Raw genomic sequence first — 15,346 nt, forward strand, 5'->3', positions numbered from 1 at the left:
ATTCCACACTCTCCACTTTCTGGAAGGACCACAGCCAAACTATTTCCAAAAAATGAGAATCTATACTATTTCTTAAGACATCAAGAGAAGGAGATTTCCTGCTGGGCTATGAATCAGGCAAAAAAAACTGCAAAGACAGAAAGCTAGTTTCCTGCTTTTAAAATATTAGTTTCAGATAAGCAAATCTTTTTTTTCCCCCCTTGGTGAAGAAGATTGGCCCTGAGCTAGCATCTGTGCCAGTTTTCCTCTATTTTGTATGTGAGATGCTGCCACAGCATGGCTTGATGGGCAGTGTGTAGGTCTGTGCCCAGGATCCGAACTGGTAAACTCTGGGCCGCTGAAGCGGAATGTGCGAACTTAATCACTACATCACCAGGCCTGGCACGAGGAAATCTTTCTAAGAGGCGTATGAATCTATGATCTTCTATTGCCTAAAAATTGCATCATTATAGCCTAATCAAAAGGATTTTGGGTGCTGTATTTGAAGCATGGTCTGATAATTTGTTGAACGGTTATGTTCAGAGATGAAAACAGTACATGTGGCAAAAAATCTTTTTTTCCTGTGATTTTGACTGCCCAAAGTTTCTATAGGCAAAAGTAGAAGGAGGGGAGAAGAAGGCCAAATCTGTGACAGATGAAATCAATGAAATGAAATGATGTGCTGTGGAGAGACTTGTGTCCATAATTTAAAAGTCACCACTATGTATATTCAAGCCATTCAATGCTAATGCAAGTATCTAAATTCCAGTATGTGAGAAGCAAGAGAACAGAATATTTAACAAAATTATCCTTGAGTTTCTGACTTGTTTGGCCTATATTTTCATGTTTTCCTAAGATGAGGACAGTACACCAGTCAAGAAAATAAAGAAAATCTGTATATTCTGTTTATATTTTGTGATGGTTTAATTTTTTTTAAGCTATAATGAAGAAATAAAGTGGAGAGTCAAGAACCAGTTCACGGTCCCAATACTCTTCATGCCTTATAAAGCAGCACAAAAGGAATCCTCCCACCTTAGTCTTCTGAGTCTGTTTCCAGTCAGTAGAACACTGCCTGTTTGATCAGAAGGTAGTGGCTGCTTGGAGTACCGCGTGAAAAAACGATCCAGAGGCCACATTCAGAGCAGCCTGAAAGAGTGACTTGATTGAGAACTACTGTCTGTCATGCCCACCAGTTGCTCAACAAGAGAAAGGGAGAGACGAAGCACAAACATTGTATACTGGTTATTCAAAATGCACTTTTTATTCACTTTAACACAGATGATACTTTACAATTGAAACAAAATATCTGATACACAATTTTGAGTTTTTAGCAGCACCTGCAACAAGAGGATTGTGGAATACCTCAGGGTAAAGTTGAGATGGCTGAGGCAGGCACAAATTAACCTGAAATTCGTCAATCCACTGAAGACATAGGGAATCTGAGGCCCCCTGAATGTTAGCCCAATACATGAAAATAAACTAAATACTGTGTATGACGCTTTAATGGGCCATTGAAAAACAGTATAGTTCCAATTAGAAATAGCTTATTCAAAAAATCTAGTGTTCATTAAAAAAAACCTACTGGAAATATTGCACTGCACATTCTAGCGTACACAATTTCTAAGCCTATATGCACAGGTCCTCGTACTCACAGATTTCAGCCTTTGGTGTTTTTTAATCTTACCTAAACTATACGTCAGCACCCCACTGAGTGTTACTCACCAAAATGCCACTGTTTTTGTCACTTAATGTTAAATGCTTTCATTAAGATATTGTGTAATGATTTGACAGAAAAAAAATTGGTATGATTAAGAGGAAAGGGGCTTCAGTTGACCTGTCAACAAAATTAACACTTGTCTTGGATGGAGAGGAGGCCTATGAATGGGAGAACCTCGTAACTTTTTTACTTAAATGATCACATGCCATTCTAATAGTGACAAGTACTTCTGTGAGTGGATGAAGGTCTTTACGAAGGCCTGAGATCTACAAATGGAAACTATTATAAGCAGAGTGCAAGTAGAAAGAGAAGGCCCCGGGTCTCATGCACTTAAAAACAATTAGCATTTAACAGTTCTGACATACAGATTTTCACCCTAACATGACTGTAGCAAGATGATCGTAGAACTTGGAAACCAGTGTGGCTGGCTATAGGCATAGGCAGGATAGGGACCAATACTTAAGAGCGGTGGGGTCCCAGTTCTGGCTTTGACTTCTGGCATCAAAGTTAGTTGGGGTCACGACTATAGTTAAATTAGAAATACTGAGTGTGACTAGATTGAAATACCATCTTCCACTTGTCTATGTGGCTGAAAAGTCCCAGAGCTCTTAAAGCACATTAGGTCCCATGTGTAAGGCTGATTCCATATGTGGATACAACGAAGAGTTCTAGGCTGTATTTCTGTGAAACCTCCTGCCCCCTCCCTGACCTTGGTTTCTTTTTGGGTCATTTCTAACTGTCCCTCACTACTTTGGGTCACTATTTTTATTATAGATGTTTCAAAAGTACAGATTAAAGGCTATGCAGGACAAACAGATCAACCAACAGGAACTAGGCATTCATAATATAGTAAATAGATAGCAGTCATGTGATCAAAATTTGACAGACAATTTTTGTATTTTAATATGGTATCTTTAGGGTGTTTATATCAGGGAACATAATGATTACTCAGAGCTCAAGATTTTTTCCTGCCATAGTGCAAAAGCAAAAGAAAGAGCTATGTAGTTGCTGTTAAATGCTGATCCCAGAATAGTTTGAAAAACTTCAAAGTTCTTCTCCATAGTCTTGGCTGTTGTCTTACAATATATCTAACTATAACATGGTTTAAGGAAGGGATCTTAAACCAAACATCTAGCCAGTATAGAAAGTCTTTTTATGGCATTGTAACAGATGGTCATACAGCATCTTCTTGAATATTTTAACTGGAAGGGAGTCCACTATTAAGGCAGTCCATTCCACTGTTGGACAAGTCTAATGATGAGAAATTCATTCTAACACTGGGTGAAAGTCTGCTCTCTTGTTACTTTCAATGTCCTAGTTTGGCCAGAGGAATATACAGTGCAACATACAAGAAATCAGTTCCTTCTTTTACAATAAATATTTGACTTAAGAAACCTTGCAAGAAAAGCCCATTATCCCCCAAGCTTTTCTGAAGGCTTCTCTGAGAGCACAGCATGGTGGATCAAAGGACCATCAAAATTATGAGCAGAGAGCACTACATCCAAAGCCATATACTAAGCAGCATCACTAAATTGATAAGAAGTTGTCAGAGAAGCAACATCTCTGGGCAGCGAAAGTAGATTTATGAAGTAAAAGCAGACCAACCGTTTATTTGAAAAAGTGGTTGGCATATTTAAGTATAATCCATTCACTAGTACCCTGTTACTTTAAACACAAGGAGTATAATGAATTTCCGTTGTCATTAGTGTATCTCCTATTGAGGTGGTATTTTTTAAAAAGCTCTGATGGAAGCAAACCATACATAAGGATTTAAACAAGGCGGTGTACATCACTATACTTTTGCATTCCTAATCATTACAACCTCTTTATAATTCAAACTTAGGACATCCTTTTTTGCATTATTATTTTTATTGCAATACAGCTCAGAGTCTTATTTTTTTCCCCTTTAGCAGAAATGTCAGAAACTGCCTGGCAAGAGTCAATGGTGACATTTGTTACTTGATTAATGGAACGCTTTAAGGGATAGCTGTAGCTCGTTAACTCCTTCATGCGGCTGGGTTCTAAGTTTAAATTGTGATTTGAAAAATATTTAAATTTCTCAGGACTAAAGCTTTCTGAAACGTCCCGATACACACAAGAAGGAAATAGCAGAAATCACACAAAATACACTTGGTTTGATAAAGCTTTTTTTTTTTAAATCGCCCTACAACTTCAATTTGAAAGGCTCTGATTCACAATCACAACCTTATCTCTTACACTTTTGTGTATGTGTGCACTCTTAGAGGGGCACAGTTATTCTTACACTACTGACTGAGCAATTTGGGGCACACTTTTAAAAGGCTTCCTACTTTTAACAGCATGAAGATCCTGCTTTGGAGCCACTGTTCAAGTCAATAGTGTGACCTAACATGCAATGCTCTAGCTGTTCCTCTACAGCCAACACCTGCCTGACGGCTTCCTCAAAGGCCACTGTAACATTAGTATCATCTTTGGCACTTGTTTCTAGATAAGGGTAATCCCCATTCTCCATGCACCAGGCTTGCGCCTCCTCAGTAGTTACTTGCCTATCCTCTTTGTCTACCTTGTTACCCAGAACTACAAAGGGAAAGTGCTCAGGGTCTTTCACATCTGCATAGTAGATGAATTCTTTCTGCCAGTTACCAAGGTTCTCAAAGCTCTGCCGGTCGTCCACGCTGAAGGTCAAGAGGCAGCAGTCTGCTCCCCTGTAGAAGGGTGTCCTAAGGCTCTTGAAACGTTCCTGCCCTGCAGTGTCCCAGATCTGGAGAGTTACAAAACGTCCATCTACCTCCAGATCTCGATTTAAGAACTCTACCCCTATGGTGTGAAAAGCCTGGGAGTCAAATTTATTGGTTACATAACGGTTCATGAGTGAGCTTTTCCCAACTCCACCATCACCCAAGAGAATGACCTTTAAGAGCAGGGATTTCCCACTCATTGTTGCAGCACCAGATGGGGAGGAGTTTATAACCAAGAGAACCTGAAAATAAAAGAAAGAGTAAGAGGGAAAACAGTTAAACCTCAAACTGAAATCAACTTCATAGTAAATTTCCCTGAATTGTGAGGACTTCTAATTTAACTTCTTTTGATTCATGCTCATTAAACAATATAGTACAGCAGAAGGAATAAAACTAGTTTTGCATAAGGGGGAATATAGGTCTTGTTTTTCTGAAGTCTCTTGCCTGTGCCAGGGAAATGGCTGAATGCCATGGGTAAATGGACTAGCAGATGGTGCTGTAATTTGGTTCAGTTCTGACTCTATTCTAGGGGAGAGAGCCTAGAACAGGAATGACACTCAAATGTGTAACCACATCAGCTTCTGGTTTGGACAGTTCCAAACAAGAGGTAAATAGAGTGAAAGTTATTTGGGCTTTGATGTCTGTTCCGGAAGGACCCAAGAATTATTGAGGAGAGAAAGCTGTATAAGCTGGAAGCTTGATTATGTCAGTAGACCCCAGAACTAGACTGGACCCCAGAGCTTGGAAAAGAGAAAAAGGTCAAGTTTCTTCAGGCATTTGTCCCCATTATATTTGCGGGTATTATATACTTGCAGGTATAATAGTTAAGGGTATTAGAATGGATACCCTTAACAAGTAAAGGATCTTCGATAATCGTTTCTTCATGGAACAATGGCCCTTAAGTTGATGATTATTGACTGGTACCATTATTATAACAGCCTATCACTCAGGAGGAAAATCTTGAATAGCTTATTAATTTTTGAATTTAGGTTCTAATTCCATAATAGTACCAACAGAAACATACTGTAAACTCTAAAGTGTGATAATTATACAGTACCCTTCTTGTTGCCTCCACAACATGGAATACCTAGAATTTATCTTAAAATAAAAAGATGAAATGTTTACTGAAAAACTACCTTGCACTAGATTATGTTAGGTATGTTCACACTAGGTCCATTGTGGGAACTCAGTAATGATGATGGTAATTGGGTGTTATTTATGCCAGAGACCCAAGGAGATGAAAACTAATCATGAATCAAAAGAGCACATATAAAAGAGCTTCCGGAGGTATACACATTCGAAATGTAATTGAAAAAAAATCTCAGTAGTCCTTAAAATTATGTTGGTGTGCATATGTACTAATCATTTATTTTTTTAAATATTCATTTTAAGAGATCAAACACAAAAATATAAAATATATACCTACCCAGTTGAGTATAAAATAGGAACCTACCCCGTTGGGTCTTTGTCACAATGTTAGTCTTTTTCTTGATGTTGTTTTATTCCTTCTTTTTAGGGTTCTAAAAAACAGATTGGGAAACATCATTTTAAAAAATCTATAATAAAATAAATTAAGGCTATCTATATAAATACACTCGAGTAAGGAAAAAATCAGACCAACTTCAACTTACCTACAGAGGATGCTTTTCACAAATATACTTAAGAGTTCAAAACGCGACAAGTGTTTAACATGGAAAAAATAATTTTGTTGTAAGAGCTTTAACTTGTCTTAACGTGAGTGTACTTTATATGATTTTTAAAGTTTTATATTGTCTCTCCATTCAAAGTAAAAGTAAATCAAAGAAAGTAGATGATATTCAAGGTAGCTGATATTTAGGAAAGGGAAAGTACGGAGGAGTCTAAGATATGTTGAAATTCTAAGTCACAGATGAAACTCCTACCCTTTATACCTACCAGTGTTCCCATCTCCAAAAAAGTTACAAAGGCACTCACCACTCTGCCTCAAGGCTGTGTCTGCAATTGATTCCACAAGATCACAGAAGAAAAATTATGTTTGGGGATTCCCTGTTTATAATATAGTCTCTTGGCTAATTATTTTACTCATTAATGTTGATCATCTGTCTTGAGCACAGGTTTAATATTTAGCTGGCTTTATGAAATTCAAACACAACTTCATTTAGCATTATAGTTAATTATGGCAAGAGTCTTAGCTAAGCAGCATCAAGAGTACTGATCTAAAAGGAAAAACAGTTTCTAGATTTGTTGTGTTTTTTCTTACTGAGGAATAAAGAAGCTTTTAAGAAATCTGTGCTGCTTAATAATCTCATGTTATTTTTCCACATGTAGATACAGCATATAATAAGGGCTTCATTAGAGATCTAAACAGTAATTATGAAATGAAATAATGTCTTCTAAATTGATAGGCTTTATCCTCCTTCTTGGTCTATCTAGCCTAAAACATTCTCAAGTTTCCTACAATTCCTGATTATCGTCCTCTTTTTTCCTGCTCTCAAATTGCTGTCTTTGGAACTAGGTCAAGTAACAAACATTTCTTTAAATGGAGCTGAAACAAGCGTTAGCACACTTCTTTAGTTTTTATACTGATCTGTAGGATAATTTTACAGAGCAGAACTCTTGAACTCTCACTTTAAAAAGTAACAGAAGGAAGTACAAATTGGTGGTTAGTATTAAGGACCATGCCAAATGAGCGTCCTTAAGTTCCCAGCAAACAGGTGTTCACATCATTAAACGACTCACTAATTCTACTTCCCCGGCGGCGGATAAACTCAAATGATGGGTCAAGGACTGAAAGAATATGGAAACCAAATACTCAGCGCCAGGAATAATGATGAAGTATTAATAACTATCTGAGATAATGCTGCAGTTGCTTGTGCACTCCCTACTTGGTCTTGTGCACACATAACTTCTGGGTACAGAGGCTCCATACCAGGGAAAAGGGAGGAAAAGCAATGTGGTTCAGTGTCAAATGCACTGGGCTGGCAGCAATCAGGAGACGAGAGTCTTCATCACTGCTTTCTCATTCATTTATTTTATGAATTTGGGCAGGTCAACGAATCTTGCTGTGTTTCAATATCTTCCTATATAAAAATAGAGCTGATAATACCTGCCCCACTTAACTCACAGGATTTGGGGGAAAATGAATAACTTAGGAAGTTTGTAAAGATTTGTAAGCATTTATTGAAATTTTTGGTTTGAGATTTTTGTTCTTCTTGCTCCTCCACCTCCTTTCATTCACCAGTGGGTGCCTTGTGGCTAGGTACTAAACCTTCTCAAAAAGGACCTGCCTTTTTGAGGGAGGATAACAATTCTTCCTTTTCTCTTTCTTCCATATCTGAGAGAGCCTTGTTCCCCAACAATTTTGAGCATCTGTATATACCACAGAATCTCAGCGTTGTAGGGACCTTAAGGGTCTTCTGGTCCAATTCTGCTACTGATGCTTGAGAACACATTTGAGTGCCTACTGTGTGCTGTGTCCTTACTAAGGTGATCCTCCACTCTCCTCTGCTGTCTCCAACTCCCATTTGTTTCCTGGAGGTAGAAATGAATACAGTTTAGGCTTGTCTCCTTGCCTCCAGTCACTAAATCCTGCTGATTTTTTCTTGGTTTACCCTTTTCCTGTCCTCTGCTACCATCCTCATTTTGACCCATATCTCCTTGCACAAATCTTTGGTGAAAGTTTCCTGGCTCTCCTCTCCCTGCCTCCAGTTTCTCCCTACTTAATCTACTTTGCAAAGTTTCCTCACTTGAGCACACACTGGGTGTAGACGCTGTTGGAAATGCATACATGTTGAAGGCAAGGTCTTATCCTCAAGGAGTTTACAAATTAACATATAAGCTTCAGAGCTCATGATTTACAGTTGAAATAACACCATTATACTGAATTATTTTGTTAACAAAACCTTTTTTTCCAAGTATGTCTTTCCTACACAACCAAATTTTAAATTCCTGGATAGTAAGGCCCTTGTTTGTGTATGTTTTTGTGGCCCCTTCACTATGCAGCACCAGGGTCCTCCATATGGATAATCAATAAACATTTGTTTATTAATTGTCTAGGCAGGTGCCAAGAACTAATGCCTCTGAATTGACGCCAAGGTACAATAGAGCCACAGTTCTGTAAGATGTCCAAATACTATTATTTATAAGGTTACTAAAGAGCAGAGGTTATGGACTCATCTGGATTACTTTCTAGATGGGACTTAACAGGAATTCTACCTGTTGAAAGTCAGTGAAAATACTCCAGTTTCCCTCCCCTCCCCTCAGATTTTAAAAATAAATATATAAATTTCTCCATTCCCACCAAAAACAAGAGCAGAATAATTATCTCAACTTTATGTTTTCAGTGGGTGCTGGCATCCCCATCATGATCCCCATCGTCCCTATCATCATCATCATTATTGTTTGAAAATGAGTGTGATATTCTTTAGGACACACTTAAAAAGAAATAGCACAGCATAAAAGCAAATCAAACAATTTTTTTCCTCCCCTAGAATACGCCAAATTTAAGTCAAACCTTAAAGAAGATAGCATTACATAGGCAAAGAAATTCTTTGATAAGCCTAAGTACATTTAATAGGAAAGTCAAATCCCTTATGCATCCCTTATGGGTCCCACACCAGGTTAGGATTTATTCTGATTTTGGTCCTATTCAGAGAAAGATCTTGCTTTAATCGACTCAAATATCCTAGAGGTGCAATTTCCCTTTCCTACTCCACTCCCCAAAATAGATTAACAAGCATTCTCTAAGGATAGTTTATTCACTTTTTTTTTTCCCCAATTAGGGTCTAAGACTTGGGCAGTAAGGTGAATTAGAAATTTACCTAACGGATACTCTCTAGCTTTCCCTGTCCTTCAACACACTTGAAACCTTTTGAATCTGCTGTGCCCACACCCACACAGGCTTATCAAAACTATCGTATTTAGTTGGTGATGCTTGGGGGTGGTGTTGGGGGTGGAGATGAGGGAGGAAGCAGTACAATGATGAGGAAAAGGTTGAACCTTTGAAAATAGGACATTTTAGCGTGACGATGGAGAGAAGAAAGATAGAAAAGCAAATTGGCAACGTACGTTCGGTTGCCATGGTTGGAATGATGCTCAAATCCATAGTGCAGATTGTTTGGAAGCAAGTCTTGACAGGGATGTGTACTGCAAGGCTGGGGGAGAGGGAAGAGCAGCAGGGGAGGGCTAAGCAGTGGATGAAAGTGGCCCTGGTGGCAATCTGCACAGGGGAGAAGCCATGGTTGGAGCTGTGGGGAAAGCCCATCTTGCGGTGACACACTAGTTGAGGCTACTCAACTCACTGTTGATTCCTGGCACAATATTCAGAAATATTGCACTGGAGAACTGGGCGGGGCTTCCTTTAATCCATGTAAAAATCAATATAAACAAGAAATGATTGGATCTTTGAGACTCTCTACCTTAAATGGTGTAGGTTGTTTCCAATACAACCTGATGCTTGGCGCGGAGGGGGTTGGTTTCGTAGCGGGGAAGCTCTGACGCACTGTATTCATTCTGTACAACTACCTAGTTATCAGCTACCTCCATGCTTTGAGTCCATATGCCACAGCCGTTATGCCACTGAAACGCTATTCCTACTTTTATGCCCATATTTATATCCTATATGCAACTAGAAGGGTCCAATGTGGAATTTCACCTCTAACCTTTCACTCCTCACAACGACAGCTATGGGGCTATGACCCCAAAGACACACTAGGTAACTATTTGGCATTGTCCCCAGGCCACTTCTTCCCAAGTAGACTGCCTGGAGACAAACAGGTAGGTAAGGTTTGGGTGACATTAAGTGAGCAGGGTACAGGGAAAAGAAGCTTCCTTAGGTGCCTGGGAATGCTGTCATCTCTATGAAAGGAGCACTGTTTGTATTGGGGATCTAGAAAGTGAGACGTCACGCATAGTTCCAACTACCTCGGACCCGGGTCTTCTCACCTCACCCGCAGCTCCTAGAACGAGCGCCTGTGGCGCATGCGCACTGAGCCACACCCGCTCCCCACGGAGCCCTGCGCCTCTGCCCGGCTTTGGCAGCCGCTCTGGATTACTCAGCAACGCCCCCTTCTACCGTTACCTAACCCCCCAGCTCCGACCCGTGCAGCGCCTAGGCCCCCTTCCCAGGGTGCAAGTGCTTCCGAGGATCACCTAGATCCCCCTTTCTCCGTCTTCCCACAGGCCTGCCACCTCCCGGCCTCCCGCGTCCGCCGGTCGCGAGCCCCTCTCCCTGCCCACGCACCGGCACCTTACCCAGTACAATGGGAGAGAGACTGGAGAGGGCCGCGGGCGCCAGGCAGGTCAGCTTTGGGTGCTGGCCGTTTGGCTTCTCAGCGACACCGTCACCACTCCCGCTGCCTCCTCGTCCTCAATGGGGCAGCAAGTGCAGCTTGGACCTCGGTGGCCTGACAGCTGCCGCTCGCGCCCGCTGCTGCCGCCGCGCAGCGTCTCGCGCCCGCGCCCGCCGGGGGAGGGGGCGGGGCTGCGCCGCCTCCTCTTGCCCCTTTCTTGGCGTCCTGGAACCCGGTGTGGGCGCCTCCCGCTCTTGCATGTCGAGAACGCTCCCTGGCTCGCTCACTCTTCTTTCATGCTCAGTGTCCAACCCTGGTAGCCCTTGGCCTCCTCTCCTCCTCTCACCGATTAGTAGGCGCAGCGACAATGGACCGTCAAATATTGGTCTCCAGCTTGGCTCCTCTGCAGCCGAGGGTCACAGCCCCATTTCCTGCAATCACCCTTCGACCTATCTCATTTACCTTACCTCCAGACGCTCTTCTTTTGCCAAGAGGATAGCACAGACGTCGTCTTGTTTCAAATAACTCAGGGAAATACATGATCACAACACATTACCAGGCCCTCTAACTGGCTACTACTCATGACATTCTCGTGGCAATGCAAAAGGACAGGTTCACAGCTGTAGCTCAGGCATAGAAGACACACTGTCCTTTAGCCTTACCAGTTACCATTCTAGAGGGCCACACAGAGAGCATTACCTGAGGTTTCCAGGAATGTTGCTGGGGTAGAATGCAATGTTCCAATTGTGCCTAGCCACCCAGGCAGTCCCTTCTTGTCCTCTGTGACCCTCTGGTACCTCCAACTAGTTTGTGACTTTTTTTCCCCTGAAATCGAAAGAGTATGGAGCTCCTGGGGTCATTTAGCCTGCACCCCATCTCTCTGTCAGGTAGATCCATCTCTGAAGCTTCCCTGATGTCTGAGACTCTGTGCTTGTGTGGCACTGTCCCTCACTCACCATGTGCCCCCTCAGGGCCCTCACACATGCCCTCTCTCCATCTAGGCCACTCACTCTCTACCTTTTCACAAGTCAACCACTCAGTCAAACCCACAGGCTCCAGCTTAAATGTCACTTCCTCAGGGTAACCTTTCTCAATAACCCCAGAATAAAGTGCCCTGATTTATTCTCTTGTAGCCTCCTGTAGCTTACTGTGCTTTTCCTTCATAATACTTATCTGTTTATGATGAGATATTTAAATGTATGATTACTCAATTGACAGCTACCTTCCTCCACTAAACTATAGGGCACTAGTATAAAGTCAAGGACTGACTGTTTAGATTCACCATCATATTCCCAGAGCCTAGGGCAATGCTTGTTACACAGGACATGCTCGAAAATATTTGTTTAATATTAATGAATGTTGTAACATCAACAATTCTTGTTATTTTAAAATAAAATGAATGGGTCTAACTGAATCCCTCGTGCTCCTACTTAAACCAGTTCCACCCACACAACACCCTAAAACACTCTTCTGATGGAGAAGAGAGGCACGTAGTCCTTTAAATTAATTATTATTATTATTTTTGCTGAGGAAGATTCTCCCTGAGCCAATCTTTTGCCACTCTTCCTCTACTTCATATGTGGGTTGCCACCACGGTATGGCCACCAATGAGTGGTATAGGTCCATGCCTGGGAACCAAACCTGGGGAGCTGAAGTGGAGCATCTAAATTAATTTTGTATTCACGCATTCTTATCTGTAATAAAAGAAAACATTTGAGGATGGGCCCCAATATATGTATATGTATTTAGATTGTATACATGTACTACTGAGCATGTATACATTATACATTACATTATATATGTACATTATAATACACATGCATTAAAAATACTCCAACATAGAAATTTTAAAAGAATGAGAAAAAATAAATATGTTGATGTTCCAATGTTTTCTTTCTGCGCTCCAATAAATTGTTTTGTGCACTGCTCAAAATTAAAAGTCCTTCATATTAGAGTCTCTCATCTTGAGGTGAATCTAGACTCTTTTGTCCTTTTCTCATAGATGCTATTTTCCAAACAGTTTAATCATCTCTGAGAATCCCCCAAAACTAGTTTTAAAGGCCTTTTAATTTCTGGGCCTGGATACCCGGTTCTGTAGTCAGAAGCTCATAACTGCTGAAGGCATTACATATTTGCCAAATGCTGGAACCCCTAGGGGTAGGTGAAGTCCTGTGTTAGCCCAAAGACTCCGAACTGCAAACCCTATATTAAAAGAGTCTCCAGAGGTCACTTGCAAAGCAGCTGCCATCCGTGTAGAATAGAAACAACATGACTACCGCTAGTTGTGAGGGAACAGCACAAAGGGAATAGCTCAGAGTTTCAAAGTAACAAGTGGAGGTGGTTTTGTGGCTCTCAGACTGGGCTATTTCAAATGATTCATCATTGAGGTCTGTTAAACCATGCTGTCCATTAATAATGCTTCCATGCATAATTAAATAATATAATCCTACCTTTGTAACATATTACACATACACACACACACACACAGACATCCCACTTTTCTGCCAAAAACAGAATCATAGTGTGGTCAGTAGATAGGAGGCTAAACCAAGATTGCCTCTACATACTGGAGAAATGTTACCTTTGGAGAGTGACATGCACATGCAAAAATCAGCATTCAGTGTATGAATTCAATCTCCAAAAGTCCCCAATCCCGATTTGGTTTTAAATACATTGACCTGGGCTTAAAGAAGAAGTAATTGGAATGTATTAATATAAAAGAAAAGCCTGATTGAGTTTTCATAAAATGCTTGTGAACAAAGAGTTCCATGAAGGGTTCAAATAAATTCATAAACACTGCATACAATTTCCCTTCCTGGAGAGTCACAATGCATATCAGAATATTAAAAACTCTTGGAATCATGCAGCAAAGAAACCACTTTTTTTAAACCCAATATTTCCCAAACTTTTGTGACCACAAGTTCCTTTTGTTTATGGAGCGCATATTAACAAGACTAGTAGACCTCAGAACCCAATTGGGTAACTGTTGTCCTAATCAATTGTAAAAGCTGGAATGTGATAACAAGACATTGGTTTGCCTTAGACATGGATGGCAATATATATCATCTTGCTTGGCCACTCAGATTGATTTGTAGTGGCTTTCTAGAGGATCATGCTGTGGAGGATTCCAAGGTGCACCCAGCTCAGTAGGAAAGAGTGATTAGTTAGTGACGACTACCATAGATGAGGCAATGTGTTCGCCATCCTTGGCCTAGAGTATTTATATGGCAACAATAAATTTCATATTTTCCAGATAGTTCTGATTGTGAATATTTTGTTCTGCTGTCCCCAGATTTACAGTAATACTTATGGGACTATCTAATGTTTTATTCACAAAATATGGTAGCCATAGATATGTAAAAAAAATTGAACACTAAGAATATGTCACTATTTACCTATCATTGCCCAAAAGCAAGTCACTGGTTCTGGTGACACAATAATTTTTTATCGCTTACATGTGGCTAATCTTGTGTAATAAGGTCAGTGTGCAAGTTTTACCATAGTCTGAAGGAAAGATCTCTGAAGATCATCCAATTATTGAAAGCATCAGTACAAATTCAGTTTTATTATTTTTAAAACATGTATTTTCAAGCTCTGTTCACTGAAAACACATAGAAACAGTGAAAATCCCAGTACCAAAGAGTACCTCTAGTGCCCAGACTGAGATTCTAAATACCATTTCCCAATGAAGGGAACCAAGGTTTCTTAGAGAAATGGCTCATTCAAATCTGTGATAAAAACTGTCCAAAATGAACTGGAATATCTTGTCACACCAGAGAGCAAAGAAGCTAAGGAACTGTGAGATAATAGAAAATATATGTATTGGCCTCTGCCCCTGGTTCCTGGCACAGAGCTCCTGAAACCCTTGTAAATTCCTCACTGATAACAGCACTAGGAGCATTTTTTGTTCCAATATTTGGTATTCGACCCTAGTTCCTGACACAGAACTCCTAAATCCCTTGGAATTTTCTAGATGATAGGAATGTCTTTTGTGCTGAGGCAACTCTGAGTGGGTTCTTGGATGGCTCCTAGATAGGGATGGATCCCCAGAAAAAACCAAGCCATAATTAGAATTGGAATTATTAGCCCCATTTCCACTTCTCTAGAGAAGGGAGAGGGGCTGGAAATGGAGTTAATAACTGATCATGCTTATGTGAGGAAGCCTCCACAAAATCCCAAAAGCATAGGATTCGAAGAGCTTCCACATTGGTGAGCATATCCATGTACCAGGAGGGTCATGTGCCCCAACTCCACAGAGACAGAAGCTCCTCCACTTGAGAACTTCCCGGACTTTGCGCTATGTAGCTCTTCATCTGTATTCTCTATTGTATCCTTTAATAAACTTGTGAACGTAAGTAAGTGTTTCCCTGAGTTCTGTGAGCCGCCCTAGCAAATAATGGAACCCAAGGAGGAGGAAGTCATGGGAACCTCTGATTTATAGGTGATCTGTCAGAGGCACAGGTAACAACCTGGACTTGTGATTGGGTTTTTCCCTATACAAGAACACTACTAGGCTTGTGTCAAAAGGATTTGTGAGCCAAATTGAAGAGACTCTGTCTAGCCAAACGTGAAGTGATTTGAATGTCAGTAAGGGCAATAACTACAATGGATTGAAATATATCAAATATGTTTAAATATATGAGTTCATAATGATACTTAGAAAC

The 15,346-nt window shown here is 40.6% G+C and overlaps 1 protein-coding gene across 4 annotated transcripts; it reads right to left on the reverse strand.

Moving 5' to 3' along the window:
• Positions 1 to 1,210: 1,210 nt before the first annotated feature.
• On the reverse strand, positions 1,211 to 11,211 carry RAB9B (RAB9B, member RAS oncogene family). 4 transcript variants are annotated; one of them, XM_070258390.1, is made up of 3 exons: positions 11,150 to 11,211; positions 5,867 to 5,933; positions 1,211 to 4,655 (listed from the first exon to the last, which is right to left on the reverse strand). In XM_070258390.1, exon 3 carries the CDS (start codon positions 4,611 to 4,613, stop codon positions 4,008 to 4,010), a length of 606 nt encoding a protein of 201 aa, XP_070114491.1. In that variant the 5' UTR covers positions 4,614 to 4,655; positions 5,867 to 5,933; positions 11,150 to 11,211; the 3' UTR covers positions 1,211 to 4,007. The 4 variants fall into 4 exon arrangements, with proteins under 4 accessions (XP_070114491.1, XP_070114490.1, XP_023489273.1 ...); XM_070258389.1 differs by having other exon boundaries at positions 5,840 to 5,933; positions 11,150 to 11,173; XM_023633505.2 differs by lacking the exon at positions 11,150 to 11,211 and adding an exon at positions 10,645 to 10,869.
• Between the last annotated feature and the right edge of the window lie 4,135 nt (positions 11,212 to 15,346).

This window comes from Equus caballus, chromosome X (genome assembly GCF_041296265.1).
Source record: "Equus caballus isolate H_3958 breed thoroughbred chromosome X, TB-T2T, whole genome shotgun sequence".
Classification (NCBI taxonomy): Eukaryota; Metazoa; Chordata; class Mammalia; order Perissodactyla; family Equidae; genus Equus; species Equus caballus.

Excerpts from the sequence above, each read along its gene's own strand:
- RAB9B (XM_070258390.1), bottom strand. The coding sequence starts at position 4,613 with ATGAGTGGGAAATCCCTGCTCTTAAAGGTCATTCTCTTGGGTGATGGT.